Source organism: Harpegnathos saltator, unplaced genomic scaffold (genome assembly GCF_003227715.2).
Source record: "Harpegnathos saltator strain DR-91 unplaced genomic scaffold, Hsal_v8.6 scaffold58, whole genome shotgun sequence".
Taxonomy (NCBI): domain Eukaryota; kingdom Metazoa; phylum Arthropoda; class Insecta; order Hymenoptera; family Formicidae; genus Harpegnathos; species Harpegnathos saltator.
Window position 1 is genome coordinate 316,222 of NW_020230404.1, and position 19,687 is coordinate 335,908.

General features: G+C 40.4%; 3 protein-coding genes across 11 annotated transcripts in view; 1 reads left to right on the forward strand and 2 right to left on the reverse strand.

The window, feature by feature from the left end:
* Positions 1–5,933: 5,933 nt before the first annotated feature.
* ash2 (set1/Ash2 histone methyltransferase complex subunit ASH2) lies at positions 5,934–11,088 on the forward strand. Of its 3 annotated transcripts, none has more exons than XM_025303885.1 (12): positions 5,934–6,109; positions 6,510–6,564; positions 7,095–7,250; positions 7,342–7,520; positions 7,665–7,837; positions 8,036–8,210; positions 8,982–9,190; positions 9,354–9,531; positions 9,653–9,797; positions 10,059–10,194; positions 10,363–10,614; positions 10,899–11,088. In XM_025303885.1, exons 2-12 carry the CDS (start codon positions 6,548–6,550, stop codon positions 11,001–11,003), a joined length of 1,725 nt encoding a protein of 574 aa, XP_025159670.1. In that variant the 5' UTR covers positions 5,934–6,109; positions 6,510–6,547; the 3' UTR covers positions 11,004–11,088. The 3 variants fall into 3 exon arrangements, with proteins under 3 accessions (XP_025159670.1, XP_011139823.1, XP_011139822.1); XM_011141521.3 differs by lacking the exon at positions 5,934–6,109 and adding an exon at positions 6,220–6,238; XM_011141520.3 differs by lacking the exon at positions 5,934–6,109 and having other exon boundaries at positions 6,422–6,564.
* LOC105183424 (DNA-binding transcriptional regulator BolA) lies at positions 10,997–14,451 on the reverse strand. Its single transcript, XM_011141519.3, has 5 exons — positions 14,301–14,451; positions 13,568–13,779; positions 13,245–13,313; positions 12,960–13,104; positions 10,997–11,148 (listed from the first exon to the last, which is right to left on the reverse strand). Exons 1-4 carry the CDS (start codon positions 14,341–14,343, stop codon positions 13,024–13,026), a joined length of 405 nt encoding a protein of 134 aa, XP_011139821.1. The 5' UTR covers positions 14,344–14,451; the 3' UTR covers positions 10,997–11,148; positions 12,960–13,023.
* A 2,200-nt stretch (positions 14,452–16,651) lies between these two features.
* The window catches only part of LOC105183426 (uncharacterized), a 75,975-nt gene continuing 72,939 nt past the window's right edge, over positions 16,652–19,687 (reverse strand). For all 7 annotated transcript variants that reach the window (XM_025303945.1, XM_025303944.1, XM_011141523.3 and 4 more), the window contains one exon: positions 16,652–18,920. In XM_025303945.1, coding sequence (XP_025159730.1) covers positions 18,753–18,920 — 168 coding nt within the window. In that variant the 3' untranslated portion in view covers positions 16,652–18,752. The remainder of the gene's footprint in view (positions 18,921–19,687) is intronic.

The window sequence follows — 19,687 nt, forward strand, 5'->3', positions numbered from 1 at the left end:
CGCTTTTTGCCGCCGCGCCGCTACGTCGCCGCCGCGGCGGGCCCTATTATTTCGGCCCGACCGCCGAGGGATCATGGGACTGATCCCGCAGGCGTAATTAGGAACAAAGGGAGCGCCGGATGCTGCGCTACCTCGACTTGATGTGTTTCTGTCACTTTCTTGGAAACGCGAAGGCTCGAGCGACAACCCTGTCGCTCGCTCGGTTGAGGATTTTTCTTGACACGACTTGCCGAGATTTTGATACCCACACGACGCTGAAGAAAATTCCTTTATAGCGACGTCGAACTTGTAATCTGTGGAATTTGGAGCCGATGAGTCGTTGTGCGTCCTCGGAGTCGCTCGAGAGTCTGAAAAATGGAATTGCTTTGTATTACAATTGAAATTAGAGTTAGAACCGAAATTATTAACTAAAACTGATGTCAAGTGAATTAGTCTTTGGGATGTCCCGAGATCTTTTCTGAAAAAAGACAGAAGACAAAATTCTTTTTCATGGAAACTAAAATTTAAATTTTACTTGAGCAGTACTTGAGATTATTAAATTGTAATTAGTGTGAAAAATTAGTTGACGCACGATATAATGCAATATAATACTTCCTCGAGATGTAATTTCCCTTATTTGCGGATTTAAAGATTTATGACGTTAAAATGTTAGCAAGTGCATTAACAAAATGTCAGAGAGAACCGCTTCTAAAGTAGGCACGAGTCAATGAATCAATCTCGCTTTTATTTCTCCTCGCGATTCTTTTTTCAGAATAATGAATACGGCCGAAGCTTCGATTTTTTAGCTGGCTGTGCACGCACGAGAAATTGTGATTGCCCAGATGGGCCTCTCTTGGATCGGATTTCAACCCTCTCAAACTCTTCGTTCCCCTCCTCTTTGCTCTGTACGTTCACCGCGTTCTGTCGACAACAAGTCTTTTGTATGAATTTCATTACGCTGACACAATAGCGGCGTCTGGCATCCGTCGTGTTCTTGTTCCGGGGTGAACGAGACCCAATACCCCGAGTGGGTTTTCACAAGTCCCCCTGTACCCCATCTCGGCAAGTCCTTGAAGCTCCACACGTAAATACGTAATAGATCTTGCAGGGTGGCTTTCGAAAAAAAAGTCCTGAAAAGACCCGTAAGTCCGATTTCTCAGATATTTTTTACAAGCCTCTTTTTTGTTTCACACGGTAAATTAATTGATTTGCGAACGGTAAAACAATTTTTCGGGAGATACGATTTCTTCCTTTCGCAGATTTAACAATTCGATTGACGATTTCTCTCGCAATACTGAAGTTTCGGTTTATGTGGTTTTTGCAAAACCGTATAATTCTGCAAAAATAATACTCAATCGCGGTCTGAATATTTATAACAAGCCGGAGTGAAAGATCTTCATCACGTTACCAGGTGGATCTAAGAAACGCGGCTTTGATCGGCCCACAAACAGGACCCGGTATTTCATTCGGAAAGCGCGGGGTGAATTCTGGACAGCGGTGAGTCGACGAGTCGTTATGGGCTCGCCATAATGCGTGTTAACACGATTTCGGGCTTTCCACGACCACTCCTTTTGGGCCTTTTTCGGCCTGAGTCGACGCGGTCTGTTACGCCCATTGAAGGACGACGTTGGGTATCTCGGCGCAGAGGCCGCGTGAAACATAGAATAAAGAAACCTACAATGAGACAGGTTGGGCCCCGGTTTCCTTTGACGGGATCCGTCCTCGCCGTCTTATTTTCCCCTCGCAAGCAAAAGTGCTAATTATGCGTTTTGTATGTCGCGCGCGCGCACTCGTCCCTTCTTCTCGACATGGCTGCGTCTAGCATCTAATATCCCTTTCGTGTCTCGTTGCTTGCTATAAAGTTTGTGCGAATTGTTAATATAGTTCCCGTTGTTAAACAAGTGATTAATTAATTAAAATGATTAATTAATTAATTAATTACGATTTATATGAATAATGATGAATGAATTGTCGAAATGACAAATCGATGATAACTTACCGATATGATTCGTAGAGATAGAAATCATCACTTTTACATATTCGGGATCACTCTGGGTAAAGTTCTAGATTTCTCTAAATATTTATATTCCTTGGAGCGAAACTTCTTACATAAAGATATTTAGAGAGCGGATTCGAATTTTCGGTGGAGCTGAAATTTCGGGCTGCGCGGCCCCAAAACATCGGACCTGTCGGGTCTGATTAGGAGCAGGAGGAGGAGGAGGAAGAGCAGGAGGAGAAGAGCGACGAGGTATCTCCGATACAGAACGGACTTCAAACGCTCGGATCTTGTCTTGAAATTTCGTCGCTTCGATATGACGGACAAAAACCCCCTGGCGGCCGGTCGATTCTAAATTAAACGTCATCCCGATCGTGCTGTCGAGCGTGAGAAGACGATTCGTCAGGCGAAGCGAGGAGAAATCGTAAGCGTTAGCAAAAAGCAAACGCGAGCTGCGCCGCTGGAATTTGAACTTTTTCTACGTCTGCCCACGAAAATCTCGATTCGATTCTCTCGCAAACAGCCTCTCGCGGGTACGAGAACCCCGGCCAGCTGAATCTACCAGAGGAGGACCTTCACCTTGCTCGTCATACTGGCTCGGGTTGTTCGTCGAAACACCCGACTACTGATCCCTTTCCTAGACACACCGCTATAACAATGGGACAATAAATTGAAGTTAACGATTAGGAGCCTTATATATTTAACGAAATTAACAAGGTGAAAAGTGATGCGAAAATTTTCGATTTTGTTCTTTTTTTTTTTCTTTTGTTGTATAACATCATTACTTACTTTTTCTATGGCAGCGGCAATCTTCCTCGTCAAAATTCGAAAGATAGCTCTTCGCTGGCACACTTTTTTCCAACAACGAGCTCAAAAACGTATTCCTCGGCCGACGCGATCGTCGGTGAAGCTCGACGGCATGGCCACGGCAGCGGCGGCGGCGGCGGCGGCGGCGGCGGCGACGGTGGGGAAGGAAGAGAGTTAAGAAGGCGGCGGCGAATCATCAAAGAGGATTGTAATTAGTCGCGCATGTGCCGCGCGGCCAACCGGAGCACCGGACGCGGGAATTTCTGCTTTTTGCTCGCTATTTCCACCTCGAGTAGCACCCTGTGCCCTCACCGACGCGGTGAATCGGCAGCGCGCAAGGTTCTAATTGACGAGTGTTTTTGTTAAACTTCAAAACGGTCTCCTGCAAAATCTTCGGTATACTTGGTACGGTGATGTAGATTTTTGAGGGATCTATGTTCTTCCGGAAAAGACTGCTCGGCAAATTTAACCTTTGTGTGTCTCCTCAATCACTCGTCGCTTTTTCTCCGTCGATTTAAATACAATACGAGCACGTCCTCCCTCCTTCCCTCTGTTTCTTTCAATCTCTCACTCTTTCCATGAAGTAAATTTATGAAAAATTACTCCCTCAATTAAATTGCACGCGTACTGGGTGTTCTCCATCGCGCATCAAATTCACGTGAGAGATGGGATGTGTGGGGAATGAGGGTGAGGTTGGGTGTCGGCGAAGGGGGGTGGGCAGGGAGAGAGAAACGGGATTGCATCGGCAGGCCAGAAGATACGTAAATGGCGCGAGGAGGTCTCTCATTACTCGGTAATAACCTGTAATAACGTAGATTTAATGCGCGGCTTCAAGTACAGGCTATAAGCAATCGTTCGCCGCCTTCGGCAGTTTTAATGAATTGCCCCCTCCCCTCCAGCCCCTATGTTTCGTTCCTTCTCTCTCTCTCTCTCTCTCTCTCTCTCTCTCTCTCTCTCTCTCTCTCTCTCTCTCTCTTTTTCATCTTAGTCACGACCTTTTCGCTGATGGGAAATGAATGTTGAAAACTATCGACGGCCATCGCTCTATCCTGCCTTCTAGATTTTCCGATTATTATCGAGTAGCTTAATTAAATCTCTACAAGCGGATATCGCATTGTTGAAGTTTTCGGTCCAAGTCAACGGTACGACCGTTGTTCGATCAATAAGTGATATTATTATTAAGTTTCGATATTAATTATTCATATTTCTTCTCCCATAACTGGCTTCTTTACTTATACTTTTACACTTATATTTTTTTACTCTACCATGTTCTAAGATATTTTGGAAATATTTTTTTGCATTTCGAATTACAACATCCCGGCGTTGTCTCGGCCGGAAATAGCGGCACGTTAATAGATTCAACGTACAATCCAACAGCTTTCACATTCTAGATAATGCATCATTCACCATGCTGGCGAGTTTAGTATAAAATCGCGCGGTATAAAAGGGCCGTACGGGGTCACACCTCCGAGATACGTGAACGGCAGACCCTTCATTACCCGCGCGAGACGCAGGGAGAGAATGAGGCCCCTTGGGCCAACCCTGAAGCGTCCTCTTCTCTCTCCCTCTACGTATATTATACTTTATACATACATACTCATACCAGGCGCGAAAAATTGCCGCTCGTAATTCCGCCGTCCTAGCTTCTACCTAGCCGAAGGTCTTTGAATTTCCAATATGAAGTCCAGATTACGTTTGACTACATGAGTCTTCCTAGAATTCTGGAGCCTCCATTTGTGATTTTTACAGCAAAGTGATCTTTTCTCTCAATTCGAGTTTTAAATCTTGCTAAAATTATAAATAGCCAAAATTAATCCATAAACGTGTTCAACATTGATTAAATTGAGTTGATTAAACTGAATTGATTAAACTGAACGAAAGATTATGTATATAATTGTAAAGAAAATAATAATAGTAGATTACCTAATAATAATAATGATAGTGAAAGCAAATTACCTGTGCTCTCATTGAAAACCCCTGATGGCAACTGCGGGTTCTTTAAGAAGTTGAGCACCGCTGCGCATCATTACGTGATGGTGCGGGGACTTCAGGGGTGGGACAGACGGGCCAGTCGAGCAGACCGAATCTCCCCTTCACGGCTTAAAAAGGTCAGCTGAAGCCACCGCTCTCGCCCTGCCTTCAACTTTCCACTTACCCCTTTCCCTCCTCCCTCCTGTTCCTCTCCGCCGCTACGCCATCCTTTCGTTCCGGCCGCCGCCATTCGCGCCGTTATTATCGATAAATTTCGTTTCTGTCTCGCTCGCGTTCCATGAAATTACAAAGTTCGACGGCGGTGGCGGCGGCGGTGGCAGCGGTAGCGAGATCGACCCCCTTCATTAACCCTTAAATACATTCTCCTCCGCCCCCCAACGGCAGGTATTGCTATCGTCCTCTTCGTCCGGATATGACCCGAGTTCTTGTGCGGCTTGATTCATCATTACGATGCGCAATATAAGCTCCCACGTAATAACTCTGAACTCCCACGTAATAAAAATAAGGACGCTAGGCCTCTTCTAGGGTCAGTTTGAGTTCCGAGCTTAGTCTTCAACGTTATTCTACGACGCAAAAATGAAATATATTCGAAAAATATTCCACTCTTCAAATAATCCCGTGCCATTTTAAGTGCTCGTATACATATATATAATCTACAATAAGCAATAAACGTTATTGATGCACATTCTTACTCGAAGATCCTAATTCAACGTTTGATTCAACGTTCAAATGATAACCTTAAATATTGAAGAGATGCGATAAATAACGGGATAAACGTACATGTAATGTTGATGTGGTGCATCTAACGTATCGTTAAGTCGTACCTCTCGAAAATTAGGTCTTATCGCTGTTGTTGCAACGTAAAAGTTGAAAATAAAATGGTTTTCCAATCGTTGTGTGTTAAACCATGCAAAACTTGGCGGCTTGCAGAAGGCAAGTTTCGGAGCCGATATTTTGAACGCACAACGGATTATTCGGCGACATCTAGCGGTGTCGTGAGAAACTCAGTTTGTTAGTTCCAACATCTCCACTACGAGTCGCTACTTTATGAAGGCTCGAGGTCGCTCGCGTCGCGATGCGACTCGACGACAAGTCAGACGTGCTTTATTATCAAGTAGTAAAATTAAATGACCGACTAGAGATTCCTTTACCTTCGAGTTTGACGATCCAGTGATCAGTCGGAAACCTTGTTTATTTTTTTTTCAAAATATATGTAGATCTAAAAAATGTAACAGATACGTCTGAAAGAGGGAAACTTAAGTTTCTCATTAGGCTGAAAAGAACAAATTTGTTGCCATTCAGGATTATAGGGCAGAAAAGAGAAATGCTTTGCATGTGCATAAAGTAATCGTTAACAGATGCTTTTAATTCTTTGTTGCGTTCATATAAATAAAGAATATCGTCGTTTCTATTATTAAAAGAAGATAGAAAATGAAGTGCTTGTGAATAAAAAGAAGGATAACGGTAATCAGGCTTATTAGTCCGCCATCTTATTATACGAATATTCAACGAAAGAAATTTTCTTATTATATATATATATATATATATATATACATGTAACGTATCAAAGTTTTAATAAATCAAACTTTTACGGATTTGAAAAAACATTTTGCGTTATATTTACGAGTTTGTCGAGGTAGCCACGTGGTCAATCAGTCGTATTTACGCACGCGTGGGAAAGTGCCGCGCGGAGAAGTTTCTTTGTTCAATATTAACTAATATATTATTATAACAGATATATTGTGAGTTTCGTGGAGTGTAAAGTAATTTACAATGGAAAAAAGCGAAAGGTACGAAACGTTCATCTATATATTCTACAATATCCTTTCTTACATTTATATCTTGTAACCGGTTAATTTATCAGATAAAATGAGGGTTATGTTTTTATCCCTGCCTGCTGATTGTTGTCAAACGATTTGAAAAGTTTAAAGTCCGAGTAACAGAAATATTTATAAATGCAAAAGGAAATTATCGTAAGATAGAATGACGTATAAGTAATTAAAGGATTTGTAAATATTGATAAATTGATTGTAAATATGGATAATTAATGTGGAAGAGAGTTAAAGTTTCAATAATCTCAAATTTTATGAATTAATGATATAAAAATTAATCTCTTTAATAAAACCAGGAATTTTGACACATTTCAGAATACAAGAATTAAAGAAGAAACTTGAATGTATAGAATGTTAATCTAAAAATTTTGGGTACTAAGAAACCTCAAAATAAACATAGTATATAAGTCATATTTCAACATTAACATCAGAATTGTAGTTATTTTTAACAAAGTAATTGGCATATTGAATGTCAATAATTCTTTCAGTCCAAACAATAAGTCAGAACAGACAGAGATTCCTGAAGAAAAGACAGAAACAAAGCCTGATGAAAAGGATGAACCAAAGCCAGGATGTAGTAAGCAAGATGAGTCAGCCGAGAAGGCAGGACGAACTGGAAACAATGACAGTGGAAATTGTTACTGGTAAGCAATCTATAGCAAATTTTTCAACACTATACTTCTTGTGATGATTCTTGTATTGTGACTCTTGCCTCTGACAATGCTATCCATGCAGTGGTAAGGAAAGGAACCCAAATATCGTGGAGCTGCTTTGTGCCAGCTGTTCACGTTGGTTCCACGAGTCCTGCATTGGATATCAGCTGGGCAAGCTTGTGCCATTCATGGTAAACTACACATTCATATGCAAAAATTGTTCACAAACTGGTTTGGAATATTACAAGAAAAATCAAGCATGTGAGTATATCAGATCGTATCAAATATAAAATTGCACATAGTAATAAGAACAATTTGTGTGAATTGCATATAGTAATAAGAACAATTTGTGTGATATGAAATAAGTTTTTCATCCATAGGTCATGTTCTCGTTTGTTCTTTCAGCATTCCCGCAGATGTGCGTGACGGCGATTGCGAATCTGCTACAGATGAGTCAAAAGAAGAACGAGCAAAGGAATCTTTTCCACAAGGACAGAGATATCATACCATTTATCGATTGTCATTGGGAAAGTATGACCACAATGCCCCGTAGAGTCACTCAATCTTGGCACGCTACGGTACGCTCGCGAGAGCTGTCGAATTGCGATCTTCTTTATATATTCTTCTTTATATCTTCTTTATAGTTACCACTAAATACATCACACAAATACCAAACGCATAATAAAAATGAAATATTTATGAGTTATCAACTGAGATTCTAGTTTGGCCCGAATCTCTGGTTATCATCTTATCTCTGATTATGTCATCTTTTCCAGATTCATAGGGCACTGCTGAAAGATGTTGGTACCCTCTTTACGATGGACGAGAGCACTTCCGAAGGTCAAGTATTTGGTCTAATCAGCCCTGAATTCACATCGATCAAACCGAACTACGAAGCAATGATCAAAGGTGGCCAGCTTAAAGTCACCGAAATGGGCATACAACATGTTGGTGTGTACTATTTTCTTTATCATCATCAGTTTTAGCTCGACTTGATTTTTGCAACTTCTTCATGTGCAAAATCAAGTTATAACTGAATAATTAATATTACCAATCTGAAACTTATCAAAATAACATGTTAATTTGCTTAGTCAGATTTTGTTCGCGAAAGATCCAGATTGATTTCGAGTTGACCAAAGGATACACGTGCAAGTTTAACAATTTCAACATATCATCTTGCATATTTCGATATGCGGATGTTTAAACTTTCATTCCAACATTTCCTTCTTATCTTTATCATGTATCAAGCTTTTGACTGAGTTCTCGTCTTTTTGCAACATCTCGAAACATAAAGTTTCCTAGAATGAGCTTTATTCACAGCTATGTGTGCAGATAAATCTGTCACTACTTATCTTATCGCGGGTACAATCACCAACTCGCTATCACAAACTACCCAAGCTTTAATCACGACAGAGAAATCGGCTCAATAAACTTTGCCCTAACTTACTACAAAGCTGCAAACGTCGTCTTTGATGTTGCCTCTCTTGTATCGTATCGCTTTTAACGCTATTATCTGCAAACGTACGACTCATCGTCCCAGCGTAAATTAATCAATCGGCTCGGAGAAAGAATTGAATTATCGATCTTGTCGCGGACACGAATGCGCTAACAAAAAAGGAGAAACGGTGATCGAAGTAAAGGGAAAAGGATCATCGAGGACGACGTTGCTGCGGCAGCCTTTCAAAAGCAAGTCTTAATAAGATACCGTAATGGAACATACAGTGCCTCTGAGTGGCGGATGGCGAGGTCGTAGTACGAAACGCAAGATCCCGGGTGAAGGAACGGGCACAAGCTCCGGGAAAAAAGGAAGAGGATCCGACATGGCAGCACCCAAGTTGCCAGCACATGGTTATCCGCTAGAACATCCTTTCAATAAGGATGGCTACAGGTATATCTTGGCGGAACCGGATCCTCATGCACCTTTCCGACAGGTATACACTTTGTTCTGATTCTGTCGTCAATCAATAATGACTCCAAGAGGAAAGAAGGGAGAAAAAGCAATTTCTACTCTAAGTTCTCCAAACATGATATCATCATTTGTCGTCATGAAATATGTCGCCAATTATATTATACGACGGTTGATTTTACGGACAGGAGTTTGACGAAAGCAGCGATTGGGCTGGCAAACCCATACCTGGATGGCTGTATCGCGCTCTTAGTCCGAGCTCGGTGTTGTTAGCGTTACATGACCGTGCTCCGCAACTCAAAGTCTCCGAGGATAGGCTAGCGGTCACCGGCGAGAAGGGACACTGCATGATCAGAGCAACTCACTGTGCGTCAGCCAGCAGTCCGCAGTATATTGATTTTGATTAAGACATACGTGATAATGTTCAGTTTTTTTTCTGGAATACCGTGAATACTCGGATTATCCCGATTGATCAACGAGTTTGCAGGTGTAAGCAGAGGCACTTGGTATTGGGAGGCCACGATTGAAGAAATGCCAGAAGGATCAGCCACGAGGCTCGGGTGGGGACAAGAATACGCGAACTTGCAGACTCCGCTTGGTTATGATAAATTTGGTTATTCTTGGAGATCACGGTACTGTCCTCATGATTGTAAAATATTGGCAAAATATCTCATCGAAAGATGAAACTTCCTTTTATTCACAAATATTCTCTCTAATAACGAATATATGTTTAATAGAGCCTAACAAAATCTCTGATGGCTTTAATAACAAATAGATATTTCTGCAAAGTCGTGTTAAAAATTAACTTTATCTTTTAGTCGTTCTCTGTTATTTATATGTATTTCCTAGCGGAAAAGAGATACAAAAAAAATAACGGGTTTCTCGATTGACAGGAAAGGCACGCGATTTCACGAGAGCAGGGGTAAGCACTATAATGACGGTTACAGCGAAGGTGACACGTTGGGCTTCTTGATAGTCCTTCCGAACGCGCACGACGCATCGCACATACCAAAAACTTACAAAGACCGGGTGAGCGCAACATTGCAGAAATAGAGACGCGATTGTCGAGATACTCCGATTATATTCTCGTAGTGAATTAGATTTCGCGACAAGCAAGACTACAAAATTTTCCGAGAGCAACCGAGCTCTCGAGATGTCTTTATGAATTAATTCGTTCCTTTCGATTCCCCGCTTCAGCCTTTAGTGAAATTCAAGAGTCATCTTTATTACGAAGAAAAAGATCAAGTGACGGAGGCGGTAAAGGCCCTGAAGCCGTTAGAAGGCAGTAAGATCATATTCTATAAGAACGGCATCAACCAAGGCGATGCTTTCCACGAGCTTAACAAGGGCGCCTACTATCCTGGAATTGCGATTTTCAAAAGCGCGACTGTATCCGTTAACTTTGGACCAAACTTCAAATGCCCGCCGACAAATGTGACATTTAGAGGCGTAAGTAAATTCCCGCACCTCTCGGTCGTTTCTTGCAATCGAGAACACGTATTGACTGACGATTTAAGCCGACTTAATCCCCGATCGCGAGTATTCGCTCAAGACATTAACGATCGAGCCGGGACTTGCGGGAAATCAATGTAGCGTTATCACACGATGTAATTTCGCAATCTTATTCGCATAATTATAAATTCGACGAAGGTATACGAGTGTGTTTCAAGAATTTCGGAGGTTATTGTTAAGTTTTATTGATATTAATCGCATTATTTGTGATTCTCTCGCAGATGCACGAAAGAGCGGAGGAGGCGATAGCTGAGCAATCTATGGCAGACATGCTTTATCTCATAGAGAATGAGGGAAAACTAAGACTGGACACCTTCTCTTTATGACATTAGTGCATCATTTTATTTTTGTCACTTTCATTATTCATTACACAGCTGCATTGGTTGTAGCATTGTTTGCACAACTTGTCGTCTCCGAGTCACACGAAATTTCTCAAATTCTCAAGACCTTTTCTACTCGCAACTAATGTCCCTAAATAGATTTAAAACAAATTTACAACATGTTCGCAACTCCGAAAGATCTCGTATCGATAAAGTGTGTACAAAGTTGTTAACTAATATAATCAATTTGATATACCGAAGCGGATTAAATCGATTTAATATATTAGAATTAACTCAATTAATTAAATGCACATCCAATTACAATCAGAAAGCAAAAGTAATAGCCAGTGAAACGCTGCTGTGTGCGTCAGAACATGCAAGTGGCAGTATTCAAGTTCTCGCAACTTCGATCTTCTACAGACATCGGAATCTTGTGAGTGAATAACAATAAAATTTCTAACAGCTGATAATTGGTCAACTTTCTATTCTACAAAACCTTAGTCAGATATTGTTCACTGAAGAGCATGACAAAGTTTCGACAAAACCTTGAGAATACACGCGAATTATTGCTATTTTCGATGAAACTGACATTACGATTTTTTCTATCAAACTCTAAGAACAAATGTTTATGCTAATGTCATATTCTCATGTATACACACTGAAAATAATACAAACGGCAAAAGTTACAACTGCTTGTCGCAACATTTTTATATTGTAGCTACTGTTTTGACGTTGCCACTTGTTTCGCATTTTAGCGCAAATATAGTAGTTTCTCTTTGATGCTTACTGGCTCACTTACTTTTAGTTTACTTTCTTTCTGTTAATGTATCAATTGGAAGTTTTATTATAAAATTATAAAATAAGTGCAGAGAAAAGGTCGAGAGAACAATGAATTTCATTAACCCCTTTCGTGGCAGAGCAAAATTTAGTAAAATGCACTGAAACCGCCCCAAAAGAATGACGGGGCGGATTTTCTCAATAATTTGTATACTTCAGTTTTTTTGGTCGCTGAAGCCGAATTTGAGGTTAAAATATAGAAATTCAAAATGGCGGATCTAATATGGCGACTAAAATGTTTAGAAATGCTTAATATTATAAATAAAAATAATTGGTCATTTCTCAAGTCACTAAATTAACGATTTTTATATCAAACCGCTCTAAACGCTTTTGCTGTTCGCTGCGAACTGACTCGTTCGCTGCTCGCTTTTCGTCGTACATCCTCTGTTTTTTGGTACTACCGAACACTCGGATTCCTTTAGGCGCTGTGGTCAAACGATGCCGATCCCTCTATCAGACGCCGCGGTCTCTCCTCAGTTTCTCCCTCTCACCTTTTCTCACTTTCACACATCCCGTGTGTGAAAAAAAAAATTACAATTTTCCGACATTTTAATTTGATTATAGTTTTTTTTTCATTAACAAATTATAAAAAACTAAGTTGAAATTCGTAATCAGCGACCCAAAAAATACTTGATAAAAATTCTACAACAATAGTTATTACACTTAAAATTCAATACAACACGAAAATGATCTGGACGCACCGGTGCGTCCGTGCCACAGAAGGGGTTAACAATTTGCTTGTATCGTGTTAACAAACAATGCGTTTCGATTAAAAATAACTATAGTTTAATCCACTTTTGAAGAAATAATTATCAAAGAGAGAAGAAATTATTCTTACATCTAAAATCAAAAACTTTTTAATTTAATTTTAAATTGAATTTAACTAAACAGGTCAAATTCTTTTTAAATTCAATTAAAATTTTTCAGAAAGTGCATTAGACTTCCGTTATGTTGTACATACTGTTATCTGGAGAATGAATTTTTCAGAGTAAACTTGGATTTTTGCCGTAAGAAACCTCTTGTGCAATTGTAAAAGATATTTCATATGCAATGTGACTTCATTCAATAAATACTGGACATTATTCATATCATATCACAGAAAGATACATTTTTATTGATACTTACACTGTTTTCTTGCGGCTTACATTATTATTGTTCTTAACTGATCATTAGACACTACTGAATAGTGTCATTTTCCAAAGCCGCCTCTGCAAGCAGGACTCGCTGCCACTGTTTTATTACTGTTCTCCCATTGCTCCGGTGTTTTTGCCTTGAAGGATAATAACATAATGACATATATACAAGAACATGCAATTGTTAACAGCAGTTTTGATAACAAATTCATATAACCTAAAATATTTCATACTTTGTGCCAAGACTTAATTAATAATTAATGATAATCATACTTACTACTATAGACAAGGCATGTATATCTTCTTCCAATTCCGTTTGCAGTAAATCATATATCATCTGATGTCGCTAGAAAAGTAAAAAATTAAAAATTAAAAAACAAAATGAGAATAAAACATCCTATTTTGTACTTGATTTGTTATGCTTATAATGTTATTGTTCTTTTTAATTTATTTTTATATGATGCTAACTACTATTCTAAATTTCACAATTTATGAAAATAACTCAAATTTTCTAGAATCAAAACAAAATGTTTAGTTTATTAAAGGATAAGGATATTTGATAACAATATTTGATAACAATATTTGATTAACAATATTTACCTTGATGAGAGGTTGCTTGTCAAATTTCTCAGATACAACTACAACTTTGAAATGTGACTCTGAGCCTTTGGGTGCGTTGTGCATATAAGATTCATTAATGACATCAAAGTGTTGCGGTTTCAGTGCAGACTCTAATTTCTTCCTGATGGAACTCTCCACACGCCTACTCATTGCTCCACTACTACTCATATTTTGCCAATGAATCAAGTTGTCTGTATATAATATAAGAATTTTGTATTTATATTGGCACACATATTTGTCATTCTTATGTGAATAATATAGATAAAATTAGAAGAAATTAGAAGAAATATATATTATGGATTTTATGAAAATGAAATAGAGATAGACAGATCTATGATTACCAGTATATCAAAGTTCACAAACAAGAACCATTCAAATATATATTACAAATATAATAAGTAAGACTAATAATTTATAGGTAATAAAATATGTGACAAGTGGAAGTAAATTTAACCATATAATGAAGGAAAAATGTTAGTCACAGAAGTCTGTCTTAAGAGTTATCTTTTCTTGAATCTTCCAACATATATAGACTGATGTGTCTTTTTACACAAACTTTTACACTTTTGATCGATTATTTCGTTGTATGTACAAGCGACAAATTTATAAGTAAAATGTGTTTGTAAGAACCATGACGAGAAAATAATAAATAAAGATATAATTGATTTTACAAAGGAAATGGAACAATTTCAATTTAAGCTAGTACACTAACTTTTTCTGAATACCAATTCCGTCAGCGATCTTGTGTTATACATTCATTAATAATTATTTATATTATAATATCCACAATGTTCACGTCTTTGATCTTGACGGTTACTTCCTAAGTATATTAGATGCTGGCAGGTTAAGAGAGATAACCTAGGTTAGGTTAGGTTAGGTTAGGTTAGATTTTCTTATGATACATGTAATGTCACATGACAATAGGTTTGCCTTTTCTTTGTCTGGGACTAGCAAGGATCCAAGGACAACGTTAAATTTGGAAAATGTAAAAGTACGAATAGCGGCGAGAAGAATGTCATCTTTTAAACTAAAGCAGCCAGTGACAAAAGAAATGAAAAACCTAACGGTTCGCAATACGTATGGAACGATGTTTTTTTTTATATTTTAATTGGACGTGAAAGGTTGAACTTGACACTTCAACCTTTGCATATTACTTAGAAAAACTGAATTTGAATTTAGTGTGAATATTGTTATTGAATATGAATATATTATTATATGAACATATTAGAAGCAGGATTTACTTCAAATAAATCAAAAGGTATGTGAAAAGGATACTAGGTGGTTTTAGGATTGCTCTTATGCGATTCGCGAGCAAATTAAAAATCAAAAGATCTCTTTATTTGTAACAGTTTCTTACTACTTTATTCGACATCATTATTTGCATTCGGACAGGAAAGAGAAAGCTGCGCCGGTTGTTTCTCGTCTGATTGTTACAGCTACAATATTTCGTCGAAATATTAATCGAGTGAGTGACTAGGCGACGGGGAGCGCGCAACCCCGTCCTGATACATATTTGCTATTATATACAAAAAAGGGAGAAAAAACGAGAACGAGTTATTACAATAATCTTCACTGTTTTCGGGCACGTCGTTCAATCGAATTTTGCGAAGGCAGTAGAGAAACAATTCTGTACACAATTTCAGTTTGATATATCGATGTTAGAGATTCAATTTCTCAAATTATGAATTTTATCACTTAATATCTTTTTATCGAATTTTAATTCATGAATCGAACATCGATTAATGAAAAAGAAACAAATTTATTACTTTTAATTACTTTTAAAAATAAAAAATGATGCATTCTGCATTAATTTTTCTCTAGTTTCCTCTGTAAATTTCACTCGAATTAATCATTCCCACTGGTATTTGCTTTTTCTTTTTGGTATTTTTCTGGATTTTCTTTTCCAACTGAAATGTGCTTCCGAGTAAGTGATTATATCTACTGACTTCGCGCAAGTCAAGTTTTATACAAGTTGGTCCTCTGATTGTCATAAAATTATTTTTGCACGTACATAGTAAAAATATAGTATATGAAGTCATTTGAATGTGTACAAAGTGTTGTATCAGATACTCTTCTCTTCAATTTTGTTGTATGATTTCCAAAGGGTTAAGGTAAGTCGCGTCCGTTAAGCATGTTGTGAAATCGCCGTCGCGAGGATTCTCGTCGGTTTCGCCCTTAAAAATAACTCTAAAAGTCGACGTTTTCGTTATTTACACTCTACAATACTATAACGAGAATCGCGGTTCTCTGGACTATCGATTCGTTCGCAAAGACCTGCGAGTTTCCGCAAAGAATACACATACCACCTCTGCTTCTAAAAAAAGAAAAACGTACCTACATCGGCAGAAAAACTTCCAAATGCAAAAAGTCGAAATACTAGAAATACTGGCCCGTGTCAAGATAAAGAATTGTCGCGTGTAAAAAACTGTTGCTGCAAGAAGTCGCGTAGTTTTACAAGCTGTTTTACAGCTGCTACGAGAAATCAACTCAGCAACTTTCGAATACAAAGTCCAATCAGTTTGGACGTATCCTCGCATTTTTCTTAGACGTACAATACATTTCGTTTCTGTGTATTTCTTCATTCTAACATGATCACTTGTTCGCTGAAAGTCGCAGGACTCTCCGCACAATCAAACGTCCGTCGATCTCCATAAATTAATTAATCGCTGGCGCAAGAAGTTCCTTTCATGGCGTCGCGACGCCGTTCAACCCTTCAATCGATAACTAACCCTTCGCTAACTCAGCTCGCTTATAAAAAGAACAATCGAAACGGATAAAGAGAAAAGAAAAACAAAAAGACCTATGGGAAAACAACTGTTACGTGATATTGTCAATATTATTTAATTACTGAATTATCACAGTAATTAAACATGCGGCAAAAGAACACACAAATAACCATCCAATTTGTTTTTATAACAATGCTAAGAGTAACTCTCGAGAGACTTTTTCTTTTTCTTATCTCTTGAGATCTTTTCTTTCTTTCTTTCGTTCTTTTTTTCTTTCTTTCTTTCTTTCGTCTATCATCGGTGATGCTGCGATGTTGCTTCAAGCAGTCACGAAATACTCTATTCTCGTCGACTGCGTTGAGGTATTGGTCAAACATCGATTTAAAGGGTCAATGCGAGCGTACGAGTGAAATAATACCACGTCAGCGTCGCGATAGTTGCGAGCTCAATATGAGCCGTAGTGTGATAATAGTTTCGATAATCTTAAATTGGTCTAACTTATTATTACTATGAGACGCCGCGTTATATTGTTTCCCTCTCTCCCTCCCTATCCCATAACCTTCTTTTTTACTGCCGTTCTGCGGGAAGACCCTCGGAATTCTTCAAACTCTGAGGGCGATCCCTTCCGAGTCCTCGAGGTTTTTTATAATCCTAGGAATACAAAAATCCGCTTGTTGATCGACTTAATCTCTTTCTCTCTATCTTTATCCTCAATCTCTGTTTCTTCAATCTTCCCCCCCCCCTTCCTCTCTCTTTTTTTCTCTCTCTCTCTCTCTCTGTGTACACAAAGTTCGTGTTACTCACAGAGGAGGACTGTTTACCTTTCGACAGTTATCCCGCGGGCTTCGTCTTAGAATCCTTTTTACACTTCATTTATACGATTTCTACGTCGGCGGCCTCGGCGATAGCTCATTACGAGAGCGAGCGAGTGGTCGACAGCAGGATGAGCAGGTAGTCCAACTATTCACAGGAGGAAATTCATGTACAAGCGACGAAATCAAAGTGAGTCGAGTTTATTTGTTCGTCGGCTCTGCTTCAAGGGCGACGGGTCATAGATCCGATTCGCTTTGACTGGATACGTATACGAGTTGTTACGGAGTTCGTTGTATTGTTTCGTCGGGGAAAATGGCATGAATAACACACGGTATCCGCCGAGTGTTCCCGCCGTCCATTGTACGACTAGTTTGCACGTCAAGTAGTAAAATACGTATGCTATCTCTCGTTCCTAATACTTAAAGCTTCCCAGTTGGATCGCCCACGGAGACAACGACTGCCAGCTCATCCTGCAAGTCACGAGTCGCGCGATCGGGACTGAGAAGAGAAAGAGAAAGAAGTGAAGAAAATCGAAAGCTTGCTCTTTTCTTTTGCGAATGTTCTATTCCCCTAGTCCGCCGCAGTCTCTGCAGGAAAAATTATTCAGAACAACCGGTGGTGTTTCTCATCATCACGCTCAAACTATCGAAACTTTGTAGCCGTCATGGAGGTAATGGAAGATTAGCGATAAAATTGGAGCCGTCTGAGCACGAGATCTTTTAACCTTGTCGCTACCGAGTTGTCCGTTGAGAAACGGTACTCGCACCTTCGAGAACGGCTGCTGACTACAGGTCAGCCAACATGACACAAGACATGATCGTGTTTCGATCACATTTTCGTTTTGCAGCCGAGCTCGGTCGTAACGAAAGGTTGAAAAAGATCGTGAGAGACAAAGAACTCGAGAAAGGTTTTTCTCTTTACTATTCTTCTCTCCGGAGGAGTTCGAAGAGCCAATAGTACTATCGAGAGTTCCACACAAGTCTCGTGACCCTAGGTAGCTTTCGTTTTTCTCTTCTTTCCGCGCCAAGTCCCCGGCTCAAGCCCGAACACGCTCGTCCGATCGCGCGCTGCCCGCACTTAACGTAGTCCAGCCGATCACGCTAATACTAATACTCGGTTTAGCCGAGCTACGGCGGATCTCTCTCTCTCTCTCTCTCTCTCTCTCTCTCTCTCTCTCTCTCTCTCTCTCTCTCTCTCTCTCTCTCTCTCTCTCTCTCTCTCTCTCTCTCTCTCGCCTATACTAATCTCGCGCAGAAACTACGCGCACGCAGAAGCTACGAGGTAACTCGCTTTGTCGCACCCATTATATATCTCGCGATTTCTCTCGCGTTATCAGTCTCATGAAAGAAAGGCGCTTTCGTGGAATAAAAGAAGGCACTTTGCTGCGTGTCTTCTTCAGGCACTTGCTGATATGTCGCCGGACCAACCGCGCCAGCTTCCCGTCACCAGCTCTCCTCGGATCCCTCCGCATCGAAGCACCTCTTGGTCCAGCATCCTTCCTCGTGATCGAGTCCTCTTTGTACTCCATACCAAACCTCCTCCTCCTCCTCCTCCTCGCACTTTCCATCTATCTGCTCGATTTCTCACGTCCGGACTGAGTGCACTCGGGTAAGGCCCGTGGGCCGTCAGTACACGTAGATGGTCTTCAGCTGATCCTTCAGCTCGGGGGGAATGGCGCAGGTCTCCGACTCTGGTTTCCGCTTCACCAGCCGACGCCAGCGCCCGCCGATGTTCTTGCGGAAACCCTTCGCGAATCCAGACCGGTCCGGCGGCAGAGCGTGTACAAGGTTATCCTGAAAGAGCAAAAGGGAGAGGCCATTTTTACTCGACGCTGTATTATTCAACAGTCCTCGCAGTGGAAATCGATCAATCGGGTTATCCTAGTCAAAGAAGCAAGCAGAAACGCCTTATCTCGCTCGTATATTGCACATCGAACGTGCAACGATCGTTCGATAACAGGTAACGCCTGAGCGTAACGATAACCTTTATCGGAGGCTTTATTCCATCGGGCATTCTTTCGAAATTCCGCCGAGTGTCGAGAGCGAGCGAGCGAGAGAGAGAGAGAGAGAGAGTCTTGTCGAGGGAATAACACTTCCCCGTCTCGAGACTTTTATCGCCAGACAAGAGCGACTCGGGTGCTAAATAGCTCATTGTTAGGACCCGTCTACCTGAAGCTCTTCGTACCTGAAGAACTTGTTTTTGTATTTACCCCAATTTCTCGGGCGTTACCAACACCGAGGGACATGACGAGGGCCAAATTATCGCGATAAGAACCCACCGGGGAAACGAGGATCCCCGACAGCAGTCCGTCGCGCCTGCGAAGAAGCGCCCCCGTATTTGTTGGACACACGACATCTTGTCGTCGTCGTGTAATGACATCGTCGCTTTGAAATCCGCCGTAAATCACTATTGTTGGCCAAAGTCGCCGCGGCGGTGGTGGCTATATAGTGGAGCCGTCCGTTTCGGACCTGCCGGCGTGCGCGGTGAGCAACGGAGAAACGTTATTTCGTGAACGTCTCGACAGCTGCACCCTATTCGGGGTCCGGCTGGTGAGCGGCGG